This window comes from Lepidochelys kempii, chromosome 8 (genome assembly GCF_965140285.1).
Source record: "Lepidochelys kempii isolate rLepKem1 chromosome 8, rLepKem1.hap1, whole genome shotgun sequence".
In the NCBI taxonomy this organism is placed as follows: Eukaryota; Metazoa; Chordata; order Testudines; family Cheloniidae; genus Lepidochelys; species Lepidochelys kempii.
This window is the reverse complement of record NC_136387.1, coordinates 44,578,763-44,599,966: the sequence shown is the minus strand read 5'-3', so window position 1 is coordinate 44,599,966 and position 21,204 is coordinate 44,578,763. Positions and strand designations below refer to the sequence as shown.

At 50.6% G+C, this 21,204-nt stretch overlaps 1 protein-coding gene across 15 annotated transcripts in view; it reads right to left on the bottom strand.

Moving 5' to 3' along the window:
- Positions 1-21,204, bottom strand: part of PDE4DIP (phosphodiesterase 4D interacting protein) — a 150,196-nt gene that overhangs the window by 69,733 nt on the left and 59,259 nt on the right. For 3 of the 15 annotated variants that reach the window (XM_073356281.1, XM_073356282.1, XM_073356283.2), the window contains exon 1: positions 2,204-3,476. In XM_073356281.1, coding sequence (XP_073212382.1) covers positions 2,204-3,340 — 1,137 coding nt within the window. In that variant the 5' untranslated portion in view covers positions 3,341-3,476. Of the gene's footprint in view, positions 1-2,203; positions 3,477-15,797; positions 15,916-16,610; positions 16,788-18,779; positions 18,904-21,204 lie in introns of those variants that run through there. The other 12 variants (XM_073356286.1, XM_073356285.1, XM_073356284.1 and 9 more) reach the window with 8 other exon arrangements.

Genomic DNA, 21,204 nt, shown 5'->3' with positions numbered 1-21,204 from the left:
CTACTGCACCAAAAATAGAATCTCTGCACCCCAGAATTTTTTCTACATTGGCATTTTCTAAGTTTTCCCCCGCAGTGCACCTGCGGCAGGAACAGCAGCAATAGGAGCGTTAGCATAGATTGCCCACTTGCCTTTCATAACCACCATGTTGTCTAACCCTGCCAAGAGCAGGTTTGCACAGAACAAGGGTGACAGCACTGGCAGCCAGTTTATGCCAGCATTGTTGCTACTGCCTCTGGAGCTGCAAGGCTGAAAGCGGTTTAACATTTTGCAGAAAATGCCAGTGCCAACCAGGCTTAAGAAGTCATCTGCCTATCAGCTCTTAATGCTCTGAGACATCCTAATTGCGATGAATGAACCTAAAAGGATTGCTATTCTAGGCAAGGAACAAAGATAAGAAGCATATCAGCTTCTTAGGGCAATGCAACTCCTGTGATCAGCAGATTTCCATGTTAATGGAACGAACACAATATTTGGTTCTTGAAGAGTTGTTTTCATACTGGGGAAAAGAAGGAAAAAAACATTTATACAACTATTTACTTTGCTGGCAACTGACTTTCCATTTCTAGTATAAAAGCCATCTAGAGAGTGTGAGTAAGAGCTTTCTCCTTCTGCCAGATCCAGCACTGAATCCTTGAGTGCTGGTGATACCATGGCAACAAAATGTTAAGAAATTGGAAGTTGCAAATTCAACATGATGAATCACTGCAGAGACAGACATGTGACAAAGGCTAGAGTTTAGAAAAACCTTTGTAAATAACTCTGAGATGTAACAAAGATGATAAGACATGAGAGAAAGCCAAGCCATTTAAATCCATATACAAATTAATGTTTGTTCCACTCTTTAAAGATGTGCATTAAGAAAAAAAAATCTTATTAATTCTGTACAAATGTCCCCAGTAATGAAAAATGAGCAGTCAGGGATATAGAGACTATAGAATAGGGCAGAAGCTGCAGCACCGTTCCTCACTAGAAGGTTTTTCAGGTGGTGTCAGCAGGTCTTCAATCATGAGCTACAAGTGGACTGGCACTGAATTTGTTGCTTTTGTCAGTTTGTGTTCCTCCATTGCACAATTTCTAGCCTGTCAATAAAGGCACGTCATAGCTGATGCAGAAACAGTACAGGTCTCTGGAAAATGTCAGACTAGAAAAAGAATCAGCAGTGCTCTCTGAATAGGAAATGTATCCACTGGCTACAGTTGCCATAGTAATAAACAAGCATCTTTCTAGTCCCAGAGGCTAGCTGGCACATTAGACAGCACTAAGACTGCTAATGTGAATGCAATTAGACTGACATGGATATTCCTGAATTGAAGCTGACTAGGGCTTTCTATTCATTAACATAGTAGTAAAGTAGTTACAGGTGTAGTTTTCTGGCCACATACTAATCAGGATTTTAAGGCCTGGCAAAACAGAGAAAATCCAGAGCTATATGTGGACTGGAATCAACACAGCGGGCAAGACACCTGGAATTCCTCTGAAAGCAGAGTCTTCAACTCACAGGCTTTTGGTGGCATCTGCCACTAATCACTTGAACTTTTTAAAGGATCAGGAGGCAAACCAAATATCTAGAATGCCAGCCCTAAAATCATCCACTGAAGCAAATCCATCTCAAAGATGACAGTCTCTGTAGGTAACATACCAGTGTACTCCTGTGTGCTGTGTACATTTGAGGACTGATCCTTCGAGGGAGGATTATAGTTTAGGACTCTGTCTGAGAGGAGAAAAATTCCTGATACATCAGAACAGAGCAGTTATAAAGGCCAAAAGAAATCAGCACTTAGAAGAGGTCTCTGGCAGTTTACAATTCCCTTTAGTGGAACTTACACATTTAAACCAAGTTATAGAGAGTAGCAAGGGAAAATAAAGTAGCAGTATCTGTTTGGTAGGAAACTAGAGGCAAACTAAGACTCAGACCCACACTAGTATACAGTCTTTGGAAGTAACAGGAGAGAGAGAGAGATGTGAAGACTCCAAGCCCCAGAGGGCTCACTTCTTCAAAACACAGCAGGGAGACAATACCTGATCATGGAAAAGGAACAGACTGCATAGAGGGGGTACAGTTAAATAGTTAATAGGCAGCGACCTATTCCTAACCTGAGTTTGGCTACACTTAGCTATCCATATGATCTCAGCACATCTGAATCCACAGTGGTCTCAGGATCAGTATTTTTTTAAACTAATGTTGTACATTGACCTCTACCTGTACCCGAAGCGGCAGATAATCTTCACAGAGATCGTCCCACAGCTCCTGCAGGTCAGAAAGCTCCAAGGGAAAGGGTTTTGTGGCTGCACTGAGGAAACCAGAACCAGCATTCACTGAGCCAGGAAGAGCACTTCCATCCACCAGGTCACGGCTAGGCTTGGAACATGGCAGGATGGATTTCACTAGAATAGGTAACCTGCTCCCTCTGGGACTCTGAACAGGCTTGTAGTCAAAAGCTTTGATCAGGCTAAGGGCTAGCTCCAACCTATTCCCATACAATGACGAGTTTGGAGTAGTACGGGCATCTGAGGAATCATCACACTTCTCGCTCCCTTTTACACCTTTGTCTGCTTCCTCATCCTTCTGTCGTGGAGGGCTGACCTCCACCGTTGCGTCCAAAGATTCAAAAGAGGACCCAGGAGTCCCCTCCTCCATGCTTTCTTCTTCCACAGGCACCTTGTTATTTCCTGAGTCAGCAGTTATAGGTTCACAAACAGAGGATTCCTCATTGCATACGCTAGCTGGCCACCTGGTGGAAGGCCCACAAGAGATACTCCTGGCCACCTTTCGTGGGACTCTGCAAATCGCTTCATAGTCAGCATCTGCAACACGTAACACAGCACAGCCATGGCATCGCCTTGGGCGGTTACCCACACTCTCCGAAGTGTGACAGCTATGCGGTTCTAGGATATGTTCGTCATGCTCTGTCCAGCATTCAAATCCAGAATAGGCAAAGTCCTCCTGAAGAAGGGCCGTGTATCTGATATCAGGCAGGCCAGAAATGTCCACAGTCACATCCCCAACAACTTTGTCATCAATACCAGAGTTTTCATTATTCCTCTTGTACATGCTGGCAATGCAAAACTTGAGACGATCCTTCTCCACCAGCAGCTTCTGTAAACGCTCGATGGAGAGGGCTTCGATGCGAGCGATGACCGTGTCAAACCTGTAGATGCGGTCCAGCATGAACGCACATTTGCTGCAGGCAAATTCAGCTTTGCCATCTCGGCAGAGCTCCTTGCCCAGGACATGGGAGAGAAGCACCTGCAAGTTGAGCTTGGCAGCCGTGTGGAATATCCAGCGTCTCTGGTTGCCACAGAGCTCCCGGGCGCAAATCCGGCAGATCTCCCTCATCTTCCTCCTTAGCACCCAGACCCACACCCACGCCTGCTACGGGAGTCCTCCCTGCTCACTCAATAGATCTCCTGGGGGCATTCACTGGGACCCCCTCATCTCACAGGCTCCCCCCCACGTTGGGGCCCCCCCTCACCCCACAGGCTGACTCCAGGGATCCTTGACCTCACAGGCTGCCCCCCACCCTGGAGATCCCCAATCTCACAAGCTCACACCAGGGACCCCTGACCCCACCTTAGGCTCCCCCTGGCCCCCCAGGCTGACCCCCTTATGGAACACCCTGACCCCTCAGGCTGTCTCAGGGACCCCTCAGGCTTCCCCCAGAGTCCCCCTGACCCCACAGCCCTTCCCTTGGCGATCCCTGACCTGACCTGACCCGACCCACCCCACCGGCACCCCGCTTGTGGCTCGGGGCGGGGCAAGGCGCGGCCGCGCCACGACACCTCCCGCCGCCCGCGAGGCACCTCCTGCCACTGAGGCTCTTTGATTACGGCTCAGATTTCAAGATGGCTCCGCCGCGCATGCGCGCCCGGCGGGGATTTCTGGGAGTTGTAGTTTCTATCCTCCGCTCACAGCCTAGTAGCGCGTGCGCAGAGGGAGCCGCGCTGTAAAGCGGGCCAAAGGATGGTACAGTCTCCCCCAACCCCGCCCCAGCTCTCATGGGAGATTCAGCACAAAACCCAGCAGCCAAGAGGATCCTCAGCGCCACACAGAGAACCCCCCCTCCCCACAGCACTCCCCCGCCTGAGCAATGCCCTCTGCAAACCAGTGAGCATGCCATGCAGTGCCACCTGTCCTACCTTCCTGCAGCCAGGGCCTCTCACCACCTGCGGTGCCAGCCACCCACAACTCACCACGTGTCCTCACCCGCTGCCAGCCACCAGCCACTGTATGCCGCGGCACTTCCCACCTGTCGCCCAGGTACACGCACATCACCAGTCTCCTGCTACCAGCAGGCCCTGGTACCACTCGACCCACATGTCAGTGCCAGCCACATGTTCCACCATTGCGCACACCCCCAGCACCAGCCACACTTACCAATGGGCTCCTCACTCTACCCAGCATCACATGCCGACAGGAGTTGCCCAACACTCAATCCTATGGGCTGCTGATCACTACCTACCAACCAAGCCCAACCAGTACTAGCGCCCTCCTCCCAGGGCTCCAGCCAACACATCCAACACCCTGCAGCACCTAGATCCACCTGCCATGTACCCCCCACCTGCTCACACAGCTCCCTGTGCCACTATCCCAAAGCCCTGCACAATAGTAGCACCCACTCTACCCAGTACACTGCCACTTTCAGAGCTAAAACTTTAGTCGTTCAGGGATGTGAAAAAAACACACCCCTGAGCGACAAAAGTTTTAGCGCTGAAAAGCACCAGTATAGACAGCGCTTTATCACTGGGAGCACCACAGTGCCATCACGGGGGGGTGAGGGAGAGAGGACCATTGCTACAGACACGCAAGCCGCATAGGGGTCAGGGCAGAAGCCGCAGTCTTGGAGAAGTCCCTCCCTTGATTCCCTGCTGACCCTCAGCAGCGAGATATCTTCTATAATGATCACATCCTGTGGAAAGTATGGGGATAGGAATGATTATCAGCCCCCGCCCCAGTACTGGATCTCTCCAAGAGCCACGTGCCCAGTGTACAGAAGGGTCTGGGAAGACTGATTTATCCTGCCCCTGCTGCTACTCACCATCTGGGGGGGCTTGTGGCTCATGTGTGCTTCCCTGGGGTCAGCCAGTTAGTGACAAGTGTGTGAGTACTTGCTGTGTTTTAAATCACCGAATCAGTGTTCTCTGTGTTGTAAAAAATACTGCTTCTGTAATATGTTGTGTTTAAACTTCACAGAGATGACCTTGGGAGCCCAGCCTCTCTCTTTGTTACCAGTGGCTGAACGGCTGCACAGAATTAGAAAGCAGCCAAGAAGAACTAAGGAGGACTTTCTGCATGATGTTACAATGCACTCCACAGGAATTGAAGGAGTGGCACGACAGCGAGAAGAGGGACTGAAAGGAGAATGACAGGTTTCAGAGGAGCAGCCGTGTTAGTCTGTATCTGCAAAAAGAAAAGGAGGACGTGTGGCACCTTTGTTAGTCTCTAAGGTGCCACAAGTCCTCCTTTTTTTTTTTTTTGAAAGGAGAATGCGGAACACCAGAATGAAGCCACGGAGCCGCTCTTAAAGGTTATGGAGCTACAAGCAGACATGCTCCAGGTGATACTAGCTCTTCAAACCGAGCAGCTCTGCGCCCACCCTCCCCTGCAGCCGCTGTCACAAAACTCTTTCCCATGCACCCCCCAGACACCGCTAACACACTCTTATCAATCTCCTGGATCCAGTCTATATCCCTGGCATTCCACTCCTCCCCCATCACAGTCCAGCATTGCGGACTCCCACTACTCACTGCACTCAACACCCATCCCTCTGCAGTTTGGCCCTGAAAAAGTACAGTACCCGCTGCATTGTACTCCAAAGAAGAAGGTTGGATATGATCCCTGGACATACACAAATCTTTAGCCATCCTGGGACACCCCTTCCCCCATCCCCCTCACTGATGATGGGTTTTTTTGGTTTGCTTCTCTCCTCCAGTTGTTGTTTTTTAATAAAAGAATTGTGTTGGTTTGAAAGCAATCATTATTCTATTAATTGAAAGCAAAAAGAGCCCTGCAAAGCAACATACAATTATGTTAAACCCACATATTGCATAGTCAGCACCAATCACCTCCTAACATTACAAGCACTGCACTCCCAAGTATAGCAGCAAATATTAGCGGCTTTCAGCTTCAAATTGCTGCCTCAAGGCATCCCTGATCCTTGTGGCCCCGTGCTGCGCCCCTCTAATAGCCCTGGTCTCTGGCTGTTCAAACTCAGCCTCCAGGCGCTGAGCCTCTACAGTCCAGCCCTGAGTGAAGCTTTCACTCTTCCTTTCACAAATATGATGGAGTGTACAGCACGCGGCTATAAGCATAGGAATATTGTCATTTGCCAGGTCCAGCTTCCCATAGAGACAGTGCCAGCAGGCTTTTAAACAACCAAAACCACATTCAACAATCATTCTGCACTTGCTCAGCCTGTTGTTGAACCTCTCCTTGCTTCTGTCATGTTGCCCCATGTATGGCTTCATAAGCCACGGCATTAAGGGGTAGGCAGGGTCTCCCAGGATCAAAATGGGCATTTCGACTTGCCCTATGGTGATCTTCTGGTCCGGGAAGAAAGTCCCTGCTTGCAGCTTCCTGAACAGGCCAGTGTTCCGAAAGATGTGTGCGTCATGCACCTTTATGGACCAGCCTGTGTTAATGTCTGTGAAACGCCCACGGTGATCCACAAGCGCCTAGTGAACAATTGAGAAATACCCCTTGCGATTAATTTACTCAGTGGCTAGGCGGTCTGGTGCCAGAATTGTAATATGTGTGCCATCTATCTCCCCTCTGCAGTTAGGGAAGCCCATTTGTGCAAAGCCATCTACAATGTCACGCACGTTGCCCAGAGTCACGGTCTTTCAGAGAAGGATGCAGTTAATGGCCCTGCAGATTCCCGTCAACATGAGTCCAATGGTAGACTTTCCACTCTGAACTGGTAAGTGACGATCAGCAGCAGTCTGGAGTTGCCAGCTTCCACAGTGCAATTGCCACGCGCTTCTCCAACGACAGTGCAGCTCTCATTCTCGTGTCCTTGCATCGCAGGTCTGGGGCGAGCCCATCACACAGTCCCATGAATGTGGCTTTCCTCATCCAAAAGTACTGCAGCCACTGCTCGTCATCCCAGACATGCATCACGATGTGATCCCACCACTCAGGGCCTGTTTCCCGAGCCCACAAGCAATCTCATGGCACAGCTACTATGCGTGGTGAGATCAATGTCACACTCTTCTTGCCTTTGCAGTTTAAGGAAGAACTCCACTGCCACTCGTGACGAGTTGGTCAGAGCAAGCAGCATACTGGTCAACATTCCTGCAGCCCGAAGAGGCAGGGTGCACAGCACACAAACCGTTGAAAGATGGCGCCAAATGTGGACGCACAGGGATTGCTAGGATGCGAAGCGATGCATCACAGGGCATTGGGACAGGACCCAGGATGCCTTGCAACCCCCTCCGCCTTCTCACAACTCTTAGCAGCAGAAGAGAAATAGATGCTCTGTGGGATAGCTGCCCAGAGTGCACCGCTCTGAATACCGCGGCAAGTGCCACAAATGTGAACACGCTATTGCGCAGGCAGCTGACAGGCAGCTGCCACACAACCGCGGTTTCCCGTCAATGCTCTCTGAGCAGCGCTGTAACTCCCGGTGCTGTAACTCTGCCAGTGTAGATGTGCCGTAAGTGTAAGACAACAAGCAGATGGATACAGCCGACAAAGGGGAGAGTGTGACCCAGGGATCTCTTGATGCCAACTGGCAGTGGACACAGGCGATGCACTGGATTCTACAGGGATCCCTGTGTCAGACACATGCACAATAATTCACTAAGGGGTGGTAGGTGAGGTCTCTCTCTCTCTCTCCCCAAGAGCCCACGGGTCATCATAATCATTGCAAAATGTGTGTACGGATAATGTTTAAGGAGTTAGATAACTGTACTGAAAACTGTTCTTAAAATCAGGGAGGTGAGGCAGGTCATCAGAAGGTGACAAACCTCAGACACATTTGTTACAGGCAGGAAGTGAAAGATGCTTATCTCTGCATCTGATCAGGTGTGTATTGGGGGCCTCCCAATGAATGCCTGTTCACCTACTGAACCAAATGTCAATCAAGAGATTGTGAAATCTTCATGAAAGGAAACATATAGGAAGAGAATGGATTGTGGGGGTATAGCTGAGGATGCAGAGACACAACCTGGATCTTTCATATGGGAGGCAAGCTGACAGCATGACATCCTATGAATGGAAGATCACAGCCAGTGCTAGCTGTAAAATGCAGGAAAAATGCCTTTTGCTCTGTAAGGCATGACAGTAACTAGCTAAGCATCAGGGGGTAGCTGTGTTAGTCTGTATCCACAAAAACAGCAAGGAGTCCGGTGGCACCTTAAAGACTAACAGATTTATTTGGGCATAAGCTTTCAAGGGTAAAAAACCAGTTCTTCAGATGCATGGAGTGAAAATTACTGATGCAGGCATATATATACTGACACATGAAGAGAAGGGAGTTACCTCACAAGTGGAGAACCAGTGTTGACAGGGCCAATTCAATCAGGGTGGATATAGTCCACTCCCAATAATTGATGAGGAGGTGTCAATTCCAGGAGAGGCAAAGCTGCTTTTGTAGTGAGCCAGCCACTCCCAGTCCCTATTCAAGCCCAAATTAATGGTGTTAAATTTGAAAATGAATTTTAGTTCTGCAGTTTCTCTTTGAAGTCTGTTTCTGAAGTTTTTTTGTCCAAGTATGGCTACTTTTAAATCTGTTATAGAATGTCCAGGAAGACTGAGGTGTTCTCCTACTGGCTTTTGTATGTGACCATTCCTGATGTCCGATTTGTGTCCATTTATTCTTTTACACAGAGACCGTCCTGTTTGGCCAATGTACATAGCAGAGGGGCATTGTTGGCACATGATGGTATATATAACATTAGTAGATTCTGATTTGATAGCTGCTTTCAGGATTTGATAGCTGCTTTCAACTACCTGAAAGGGGATTCCAAAGAGGATGGCTCTAGACTGTTCTCAGTGGTAGCAGATGATAGAACGAGGAGTAATGGTCTCAAGTTGCAGTGGGAGAGATTTAGGTTGGATATTAGGAAAAACGTTTTCACTCGGAGGGTGGTGAAACACTGGAATGCGTTACCTAGGGAGGTGGTGGAATCTCCTTCCTTAGAAGTTTTTAAGGTCAGGCTTGACAAAGCCCTGGCTGGGATGATTTAGTTGGGGATTGGTCCTGCTTTGAGCAGGGGGTTGGACTAGATGACCTCCTGAGGTCCCTTCCAACCCTGATATTCTATGATTCAATGATTCTAGATGTGCAGGTGAATGAGCCCCTGATGGTGTGGCTGATGTGGTTGGGTCCTCTGATGGTGTTGCTAGAGTAGATATGGGGACAGAGTAGCCAACGAGGTTTGCTACAGGCATTGGTTCCTGGGTTAGTGTTTCTGTGGTGTGGTGTGTGGTTGCTGGTGAGTACTTGCTTCAGGCTGGGGGGCTGTCTGTAAGCGAGGACTCGCCTGCCTCCCAAGGTCTGGGAGAGTGAGGGATCGTTTTCCAGGATAGGTTGTAGATCGTTGATGATGCGCTGGAGAGGTTTTAACTGAGGGCTGTACGTGATCGCCAGTGGTGTTCTGTTATTTTCCTTGTTGGGCCTGTCCTGTGGTAGGTGACTTCTGGATACCCATCTCGCTCTGTCAGTCTGTTTCCTCACTTCCCCAGGTGGGTATTGCAGTTTTAAGAATGCTTGATAAAGATCTTGTAGGTGTTTGTCTCTATCTGAGGGATTGGCGCAAATTTGGTTGTATCTTAGGGCTTGGCTCTAGACAATGGATTGTGTGATGTATCCTGGATGGAAGCTGGAGGCATGTAGGTAAGTATAGAGGTCAGTAGGTTTCCGGTATAGGGTGGTGTTTATGTGACTATCACTTATTTGCACTGTAGTGTCCAGGAAGTGGATCTCTTGTGTGGACTGGTCCAGGCTGAGGTTGATGTTGGGGTGGAAATTGTTGAAATCCAGGTGGAAATCTTCAAGGGCCTCCTTCCTGTGGGTCCATCTGATGATGTCATCAATGTAGCGCAAGTAGAGGAGGGGTGCTAGGGGACGAGAGCTGAGGAAGCGTTCATAAAAATGTTGGCTTACTGTGGGGCCATGTGGGTACCCATAGCAGTGGAATTGACTTGAAGATATAAGTTGTCCCCAAATCTGAAATGGTTGTGGGTGAAAACAAAGTCACAAAACACAGCCACCAGGTGTGCCGTGGCCTTAGCAGAGATACTGTTCTTAACAGCTGGTAGTCCATCCTTGTGTGGAATATTGGTGTAAAGAGCTTCTACATCCATGGTTTCCAGGATGGTGTTTTCAGGAAGATCACCAATGCATTGTAGTTTTCTCGGGAAGTCGGTGGTGTCTCAAAGATAGCTAGGAGTGCTGGTAGCATAGAATCTGAGGACAGAGTCCAAATAGCCAGATAATCCTGCTGTAAGAAATGCCTGAGATGATGGGGCGTCCAGGGTTTCCAGGTTTATGGATCTTGGGTAGCAGACAGAATACCCTTGGTCGGGGCTCTGGGGGTGTGTCCATGTAGATTTGTTCCTGTGCTATAGCAGAAAGTTTCTTGAGCAGATGGTATAGTTTCTTTTGGTAACCCTCAGTGGGATCAGAGGATAGTGGCCTTTAGAATGTGGTGTTGGAGAGTTGCCTGGCAGCCTCCTGTTCATAATCTGACCTGTTCATTATGACGACAGCATCTCCTTTCTCAGCCCCTTTGATTATGTCATCAGAGTTGTTTCTGAGGCTGTGGATGGCGTTGCGTTCTGTACGGCTGAGGTTATGGGGCAGGTGATGCTATTTGTTCACAATTTCAGCCTGTGCACGTCTGCAGAAGCACTCTATGTACAAGTCCAGTCTGTGATTTTGACTGTCAGGAGGAGTCCAAGCAGAATTCTTCTTCTTGTAGTGTTGGTAGGAGGGTTCCTGTGGGTCAGCGCATTGTTCAGTGGTGTGTTGAAAATATTCCTTGATTCGGCGATGACAAAAGTAGGCTTCCAGATCAGTGCAAAACTGTATCATGTTTGTGGGGGTGGTGGGGCAGAAAGAGAGTCCTCAAGATAGGACAGACTCTTCTGCCAGGCTAAGTGTGTGGTTGGATAGATTAACAATATTGTTAGGTGAGTTGAGGGTACCACTGTTGTACCCCCTGTGGCATGTAGGAGTTTAGATAGTTTACTGTCCTTTTTCCTCTGTAGAGAAGTGAAGTGTGCATTGTAAATGGCTTGTCACATTTTTGTAAAGACCAGCCATGTGGAAGTTTGTGTGGAAGGTTGGTTCTGTGTGAGAGTCTCCAGTTTTGAGAGCCCATTCTTGATCTTCTCCTGTCTGCTGTACAGGATGCTGATCAGGTAACTAGCTAATTACATCTAGGTTCTAGAATGCATGTTATTATTTTATATATAACCAGAATACTCCAATACTTCTACTTGCTGTCACTTGAATCTCTAGCCTTTGTTAAATAAAACCTGTACCTGTTTTCACTCTAATCATGTCTAAGTGCTGGGTGTGAAGCGGCATGGTGGTCTGAGGTGGGACTGGTAAGCTGGGGTACACTGCTTCTCTGGGAGCAGCGCATCGGTAAATCCTGTGAGGGGCCAGTGAATCAGGGGCTGGACATTCCAGGGAGATGCTCGGGGGTTGGAGTGTGCCCACTGCTAACCTGGAGAGAGAGATCAGGGCCTGTGTAGGCCTAGAGGGCGTTACTTGTGTTGCTGTGGAAGGTGGAGTTGGGGAGCTGGCCTATGGCAGGTAAAGACAAGGCCTCCTCACGCTAATCGTAGGTGGTAGCCAGGTATCTCAAAGCCCTGGATACTTCTGGGGAAGCATGATAGGGAGCATAACGAAACAGTGAGACAATACTGGTCAGCATGAGATAGAAAGGCCTCAGCACACCGGCTGCCTAACCCCTGTTGGGTTTCTCGGAGGTCATGGCAGAGTGGAGTTTGACGGAGGGGTTTGGAGGACAGTGAGTGGGATGCTCCTCCCAAGCGGAAGGGTCAGTGCGGGAGAAAGCATAGAGGAGCCTGTTGAAAATGTTTGAAATGGGCAATGGAGATGGGCCCCGCTCCTGGCACAAAGGCTGGGAATTGGTCTCTCCGTTCTGTGTAAGATAGGGGTGTTGTGATGTGGACTCTGGATATGCACCTCCAGACTCATGCCAAAAAGGCCACTGCAGAGCACACATGAGCTGATGCAGGCAGGGTTCAGGCTGAACAACTTAGTGAAAATTAGAAAAAAAAGTTTGATAAAAAAACAATTAACGGCAGAGTAACAAATCAGCAACCCCACAAACCCGAGTACGCAGCCATGGAGGAGAGAGGAATCCAAACGAGGGCCCAGTGATTCCAGCCTTTTGTGTACAGAGAGGAGGAGGAGGTGGGGTAATGGACTGCCTCACCTGCTGAGGGAAGAGGCAAGCACAGGGACCCTGATTGGTTGCCCTTCCACAGTAGGTGAGGTAATGGATCGGTCAGGTGGAAAGTCCCCTCGAGGCAGGCACGGATTTCCCCTGGGGGCCCATAAACAGGTCAGAGAACTTGTAATCTAAGGAGAAGACCCATGGAGTTGGCAGATCAGTGTGCCAGCTGCCAAGGCACAACCTGTGCTCTGGGGCACCAAGCTGCTCCCACACTGTGCCACCCAGCAGGACAGGGCACTGCAGAGCACGGAAGCGGAGCTGCCAAAGGGAGGCTTTTTCATGCCGTGTTTTTAGCAGGCAGAGGTGTTGGCTGCCTGGGGTCTGGCAGAGGAGGTGCAGCCTGCACCCTGCTGTAGCTCCCCAGCTCGTGATTGTGCTCCAGGCTCGAAGCTTTCATAGGCCCTTTTGTTTGCAAAGAAACACTCCACATGTAAACACAGCAAAATGGAGATGCTGAACTGATACAGGTTTATCTACACAGCAGGAGCCCTCAGCTCAGAGAGCTGAGCTTTCAGGCCTGTAGATGGTGTCTGGTCCTGGGCCAGCTGGAACCAAAGATCTCAATGCAAGAGAGGCCTTGAGGCATGGACCCCTACCTATCTATAGAGTTTTCTACAGCACCCATCACCTTCCTAATGAGTGCACCACCATGAGCAGCACCAAACACCCACAGACTCATCTTAGAAACTGGAAGTGCCAGAGGATTAGCAAACAACAATGTTGCTATTAAGAGAGAAGAAGAAGCTACATGGTTCAAGCTGACCCCAGTAGCCCTGGGGCCAGTGGTAGCCAATACAGCGATCCTGGGGAAGCAATATCCCTGACAAGGACAGACTGCTGGAGCAACAGGGGGCGCCAATGTTCCACAGCAAGAACTGGTGTGAGACCCCAGCTGCCAATCACTCACTCACTCACTCACTCACTGACTCACTCACACACACACACACACACAACCACAGTTTGGGGGACCGGCACCAGCCATATGCAAGAGCCCAGGCCCAAGACAAGGGATCTGTTGCAATTAGGATCTCGCATATGTCCCTTTCCTTACAAGCAGCATTTCAGCTGCCATTATTAAAGGGCTGCGCCTCCTGGTATTTTGACATCAGCAGGAATACCTCAAACTGAAGAACCATAGGTGAGTTAATTCCTAATATCAGAGTCTTGCATTTGTGCATTTGCCAAAAGATTTCTGAGTACCACTGTCAAACCCTTTCCAGGAACACAGGTCAATCAGGATGGAGAGTGTGGAGCCCTCCCAGGTGTTCCATATGTCCAAGGTTGTTAAATCCCAATTCAGCTCCAAGTCTGATATAAAATATAAACACGTCCCTTTCCCCCAGGCACCACCAACAGAAATCTACATCACTGATCAGTAATAGTTCTGTGCATATGCCACATCCGCAAACCCAGGTTCGTCTTCCCTCTCCATCCTTGCTGCTTTGGTGTCTCTGTATCCTCGAGAGTGCCTGGGCCCTCTTCATTGATGTTGGGGCTCATTCTCTGTTGCCCTTCCCACAGTCTCTGTACCTTAGGATGCAGGCAGTGAAGTTTGCCTAGGAGTAACTGCCCAGCATAAGCCTCCAAGAATGTGGCTTTGAGGAGGCAATATATTCAGAGAACTCCATCAGCTGCTGGTTAGTAATCTAGTTTGATCCCTTCATGGCACTGAAAGCCTTACTGATGCTTGGAGCTAGCTTTTCAGAGGGTATTTTAAGACCTCAGTTTAAAACTGCACATGTAGGCAATAATTAGGAAGAGCAAGAAACATTACAGGGTTAGACCATAATTCTCTACACATTATGGTCTAATTCTGTAATTTTTCTCTTTTTTCTTTTTCTTTTCATAATTGTAAACAAGCCACAATGCAGCAAGACAACCACAGATATACCAGGGATTGGAAAATACAAAGTTATTACAGGCTTATTAGCAGTTGCCTGGCTAGAGTTATTATCAAGGTCTTCTGATTGAAGCTCAGCAGTTTAAAGACTGAATTCTGCCCTCAGTAATACTTGAGCAATGTTAGACGGAGGGTACCAGAGGACAGAAGGCACAGCTGCCCTCGGACCGAATTCCCATCTTTTAGGGAAAGGCACCATTCGCTGCCAAGCAGGGGAATCTAAAGATTTCCTTTGACGCGGTCAGGAGGCAACTTCCAAACCGGACTGTTACATGCATTTCACTTGAGCACTGGAGCGACGAGATTTGGTTGGGTGTGACATATTTACCAAATTGTCTTGTTTGTCCCTCTACTTGTCAGTTTCAACAGGGTAGTTTTTTGGGTGGGTGAGTCATTTGTTGCCTAAATATGCCAGGCAAGGATTAACCCCCCCAGAAAGCAGGTGTCCTTAGAAACTGGCTCCAGCCTTCCCACTAGGAAGTCTCAGAGTGCTGCTACCCTAGAACTTGCACCGGGTCTCCCTAAGGTGTAGCTATAGGAGAGTCACTGGCATGGCCTTTGCTACCGCTGGCTCCAGGCAGCAGGAATTACAGCTTGGAGTGTTTGTTCATCAAAACACAAGGCAAGAACTGCCAGCCCCAGGCTCCATCTAGTTCAGCCTCTGACAGAAGCCAGGAGCAGATACTTCAGCAGAAGGTGCAGAGAACCATGGGGAGGAGAATTATGGACTCGCTCAGCACCGGGGAAGTTCCTAGCTGTGTCAGTTAGAGGCTGGTTTATGTTACGAAGCAGGAGGGTTTGTATCCTTTGTACAGCCCATTGTAAGAGGGTTAGAAAACAATTCTACCCTGCTGCCTGGTCCACACTTACCAGATAAACTGAGCCAGTTCACTTCTGGTGCCACTCCACTGCGGTCACAGAGGGACAACTGGCCCAGTGCCTCTACCCAGGTCAGCGGGAACTGGTTTTAAAGCAGTCTCCTAAAAGGGGACTTGTGGACAGGGAGGGACTGGGAGAAAAGGCCCCCAAATCATGGCTACTCTCCCCCACCCCCTGCATGCCCACACACACACACACACAGAGCCTTATGAGTTAAATCCAACCTATTGAGTGATTTGCTAATTGATGCACAAAGTGTGACCAGGAGCCCCAGTGCCAGGTTTCCACTGGCAGAAAATAGATTTGGCTTCAATGGGCTGAGAATAACAATAAAGAACACAGTGCCACCCAGCTCTTATCAGCCCAAGATTGCAAAGCCCTTTACAAAGGAGGCCAACACCATTACCACCATTTTACAGATGGGGAAACTAAGGTACAGGGCAGGGAAATGACTTGCCCCAGGTCACCCAGCAGGCCGGTGGCAGAGCTGGGTCTAGAGCCCAGGAAATGGCCCAGCTACATGTGTAGCAGGGACACGCTGGGAGGCCTCAGATTATCCCCTGCACAGCTCCCATCTCACCTGCACCTCCTTTTCTCTGGGCTCCTCCAGACGCTGCAGCAGGTTCTGCTTCTCTGTGGCCAGCAGCTCAATGAGCTGCTCTCTGGCACTTAGCTCCTGGAGCAGCTCTTCAATGCATCTGCCAAGGAGAAAATGGTTTAGTTACCTTGGTTAGAAGAGGAGGATCTCCGCTAAAGGGCTCTGTGCACAGCACAGGACCCAAGGCGGCTTCACATCACATTTGCAGAACTGATTCTGGGACCAGCCAGGGTGTGGGCCAGTCCCAGAGTAAATTAGAGCAGCCTCAGGGTTGCTCTAACTTACAGCTGACAGCTCCTAGGCCAAGGGGCTGTTCCTGGAACAGTCTGGAGTGTAGCGACCTGCCGGCTACACACCTTCCCCCATCCATGCCTCTGTGCTGGAGGTGCTGCAAGGAGCCGGGGAGTGCACAATCACTATGCTCTCTGTACAGCACCCAGGGAGTCCCCTTATGTGGCTTAACCCATCCCACCCAGCCACTACCACCTGCTCTGCGACCACCTGGCTCAGCCAGACACTGCCCCCTAGCAGGATCACAGAGGGCTGACTGTGTGGGGGCTCGCAGAGCCCTGACTCTGCTGGATGCCAACCCCCACCCCATCCTGTGACCCTGCTCACCCAGGCAGTGACTGGTCCTGCTGCCATGCGGCCCAGTGTGGTGCAGCAAGCTCCACTCTGGGGTCTCCGAGACAAGGATCCCTCTTCTGAACCCCCCAGCTGGGCTGCCTGCTCTGTGGGCAAGGGGGCACGAGCCAGGAAGCAGCAGAGGCAAGTCAATGGAGTGACCACAGCTACCTACTTGTCCTTCTGGGCCAGCGCAGCATAGTGATCATCATGCAGAACCTGGGCTCCTCTCTTCTCCTCCTCCTTGGTGAGCTTCTTCAGCTTCTCAGTTAGCTCCAGGCAGTGTCCCTTCTCAGCCTCCGCCAGTGCTGCCGTCCTCTCCGCCTCGCTCTTTGCTAATCTGGCCTCCTGGGGATGGAACGTGACATGAGCAGGGATACTTGCGCCACCCCAGGCAGAGAGCCACAACCCCATTGGCTCGTGAGCGGAAGGAAAAGCAGCAATACCAGTGGGTGGCTGCTGCATCCAGTGAGACCAGACGTGCTCCCTGCTGTAAGCTGCAGGGTTTGGGCGGAGGATGAAGGGCTGGGCCTATTGACCTGAGCTGCTGTAAGTGACGACTGAATGAGGGCCACGCTCCAGTCGCTAACAAGTGATGCATCAGTGCTAGCGTTCACGGGACCTGCAGCTGACATTAACGTTCAAGTCCCACCAGGACCTGCACTACAACCCATCCTCTTCAAAGTCAGCTTCAGACTGTCTCTGCGAGGAAGGGGCTCCCTGCTGAACTGGGACTAAAACCAACAACTGCGTGCCCTGGAAAAACCCAACAGCTGCGTGTTCACTCGGAGTAGGCTTACTGGGCATCTGCTAGGGCTCTGGGACTCTGCAACTCGCTCCCCACCTCCCCTCTGAAACAGCCTGAATTAGACGACATGCTGCAAATGACACCTCTTAGAGAGGACGTGAGCTCACGGCTGGGGTACGAGTGCTTCCCACAATGATGGAGGGCTTTCTGGAGGTGGCTGGAATGCCACTGGGATACAGCTGTGTTGCTAATGACGTGTTAGGGTGCCCAGAGCTGGGGCTGGGCAGCTTTTTGTTGTTATTTCATTCTAAAGAAATAATGAGGCCCCGCTTACAATGTACCATCCCTATGGGGCCACATGGGGAAGAGCAAGGGATACTGAGTGCAGGCTGCTGGTGAGACAAGTGCAAATTCCTCCCTGCAAAACACCATCAACTCCTCCCAGGACACTCGCTGCCTTAAATCCAAGAGAGGAGAAAAATCACAAGAATACAAAAAAGATTTAAAATCCCTCCCCCGTGATTTTAGGTGCCTCTATCCTTTTCACTGCAGCCATGATCCCCTGCCCTCATTTACAAAACCTCTTCACTCCGGTTCTTTGTTTTAAAACCCAAGAAAATTAAGTGAAAAATAAAAAGCCCTATGTGACTGTGATGGGAAGGTTAAATGCAAACAATGCCATAACAGCAACAAGGAAGGTTCTCCTAGGGCCAGCTGCGCTCCCATGGTATGGATTACATCATGGCCAAGATGTTCAAATATAAGGTGGCTCCTAAATCTAGATGTAGGCTCCTAAAGAGGTGGCCTAATTTGCAGAAGTGCCAAGCACTCAGCAGCTCCCAAGGACTTCAGCTGCATCTGTGTAATTATTGTATGAAGGAGGAAGCTGCGTATCTTCCCTAGAACCGATGGAGTCATCACAAGTCTGTGTCCATGACCCAGGGGAGCCTCCCAGAGATGCCAATCTCTGCTCCTGTCGAGGGAGACAAGAGCAAGGACAACACCAAGCTAGGAGGGGGAGGCTACGCTGACAGGCTCTCTTGTACCAGGACGGCAGAGCTGCCCTTCCAATGGAAAGAACAGGAGGTAAGGGTCAAGGGCCATGGAGCCTTGCGACTGGTTTCTAATACCCTGCAGATAGCCACCCTGGGGGCCTGGCTCCCTTACCCATACGCTGTGGGAAAAGAGAGAACCAGCTGGAGGGCTCAGAGCTCTGTCTGCTGTAGATACAGAGGGAATAACCAGCGGGAAGGAGAGCAGCTGGGGCCTCGGATTTGTTCCCAGTTTCCCATGGGCTAAGGGGAGTCCCAGGGGACCCTGAGCTCCATTCCCCATAAGCAAAGAGAAGTCACAGGGGCCAAGAGTCCTGCTCCTCATGTCCCGTGGGGGCCTTGCTGTGGGGCCCAAAGCCCATCCCATATGGCAGGCCCAGAAAAACTGAGCTCCCTGGGATTTGGGGAAGAAACTGAGACTCCAGAATGGGCAGAGGGGGCTGGCAAAGAGAGACGGGCCCCACTTGGCCCTGGGCGGCTCTGTACTCCTCTTCCATGGCTGATGCCGCACAGCTGGGGCACATGCCCCACCCCACTCACCTCCTGCAGGAGCTGGATCTTGTTCTCCAGTAGCTCCGACACGTGCTCCGTCTCCTGCTGCCTCTCCTCATACCGACGCTGGAGCTCTGCTTCATTGCGACTCGTCACGTTCTCGGCAGCCGCCCTGCAAGACATGGCACCCACCTGTCAGAGCAAGGGGCAGCCCTGGACCACCCAGCGGGGGCTGGGCTGCAAGTCAGGCTGTCACCTCGGCTCATTCCACTCTGTCAGTGTCACAAACGGGGCTCAGATCTGGTTCCACCCAGCTCGGCTCTGGGAGGCCCCACCTGGTGCTAGCAGCACAGGGAGAGCTAGGGCAGACCAGCATGTACAGCCACACACCCACTGCTGCACTGAGTGGGGTGAGCATGGGAGGAATAGCAGGGGCTGCTCTATTCCGTCGCTGCACCAGGGCCACAGCAACAGCTGCAGACTGCAGAGAGCTGAGCATGGCCTGCTGGTCCCCAGCACCTAGAGAGGGACTGGGGGGAGGATGGGACACTAAGCCAGCTCCCAAAGGATCTGGGCCTGATTCCGCTCTGCACCAATTTGATGGCACAGAATCAGGCCCCGTAGGCTCACCTCTCCCCAGGTGGGGAGCCAGGTTCCGGATCTGAGCCTGGTCTCCAGCTTCAGGCAGTCAGGTCTGGGGCACGCTACACAGACACCAGACGATGTACCAACCCCTCTGACCCATTCCACTCTGGCCCCCACAGTGCAGGCAGTAGGAACAAGGAAGGTGTGAGGAAGCAGGAACACTGAGGCCCCAAGCAGAGTGGATGGGCCTCCTGAGCATCACACCAGCTAGCCCCGGCTGGGGAGTGGCGAAGAAGAAGAGGAGCAGGGGAAGGACCCTAGCATTCTGGAAAGGCACCTGTGAACCAGAGGGGACACACTTTCCCCAACTCTGCTGCTGCCGATCATAGGGGGGAGCTAATTCTGTTCTGGGTGGGGGCAGCCTCCCCTCACTGTGCAATGCTCCTGGCATCCCAGGTACTGCATGCTGCCGGGCTGTCTCTCCATCCCTCTTCCCTGCCATTCCAGCCAGGTTCCCCTATGGCCCCCACTGCTGCAGTACCCTTCTGCCAAGAGCAGCAGTATGACCTGTGCACTCCCCTCCTGCAAGCTTACAAGGAAATCCAGTGTAAGCTTTCTGGGGCAGAGGCTGTCTTTCCATTCTGTGATTGCCCAGCATATAGCACCATGGGGCCTTGGTCCCTGACTACAGCTCTGGGATGCTACTAGGTTTCCATTCAGTTGCCTGCCAGGCTGGGATAGAAGGGGTGCAAACATTAGATCTAGTTGCCTCTCTTTTCCCATACTCTGCCTAGATCACTTGTCTTTCCGGACTGTTCAGAGCCATGTCTTCATATGTGTAGTACCTAGCATAACAGGGCCTCGCATTCAGATTGGTGTCTCTGGACTCCACTGTAATATGACTATTCAATGGAAACAAAACGTTTCCTTCTCTTCACCCACTGAAGAGAAGATCTGATTTCAGAATTTCTTGTTGTCCCCTGTCAACTCCATCACCAGACTGAATCACCCCTCCCCATCCTGCTCACAGCGACTGCAACATCAACCGTTCTCCTGGGGGCACAGCGCTCAGGACATGGCAGGTCACAAATGGAAAGGGCATATTTTAAAACGGAAAGGTGACTGTCATGTGAGCAGCTCCTCATCCGTGGGTTCTATTCCTGCTTTGGGGACTTCTATGACACTGACTTTTATTTTTAAATACAAAAGCTTTGCGAAGTAGCAGGGGTGAGGGAGAGAGTCACAAGCTGAAAAGCCCATGGGATCCCATCCTGTTTGCAAACAGACTGTGCTCCTGTCCTATGCGCAGAGTCAGGGATTTGCCCCCAGCCAGCACAGGAATCACCCTGCCCTCTGGGAAACAGGTGGTGCCCGATTATTTTTAGTTTACAAACAGCTGTGCTTGCTCATGCTGCGTCTAGAATGTTAAACAATATCAGCCTCTAAGCCTGCGTCTCCCTGCCTCCATTGAGACGTACAGCACATATTCAAACCCTCTCCAGTGCTCACAACTCTTGGGATTTTGGAATGAGCATGGGGAGGGGGTCTTCAAGCCCCAGCTCCTGGAGTCAGGTGATTACATGAGACCCTCAGCTTTCATGCAGAAAACAAAGTAAGTTATGTGTCCTCCTGGTTGCAGAGAAAAACACGAAAATGTGGCCTGAGTCAACCCTGAAGACTCAGAAACTAGAAGACAAAGAAACCCAACCCAATATTTGTTATTGTGAAAATATCATGATTTCTAAGCCAACTGCGTGATTTTTTGGGGGGAGGGGGAGGGGTGACTCATGATTTTTCAGTGCTTGGAGCTGGCACTACTGCCTCACTCTGCCGGTTCTCCTAGTCCTAGTCCTTCCTGGCTGGGGATGGGCTGAGAAAGGGGCCTACA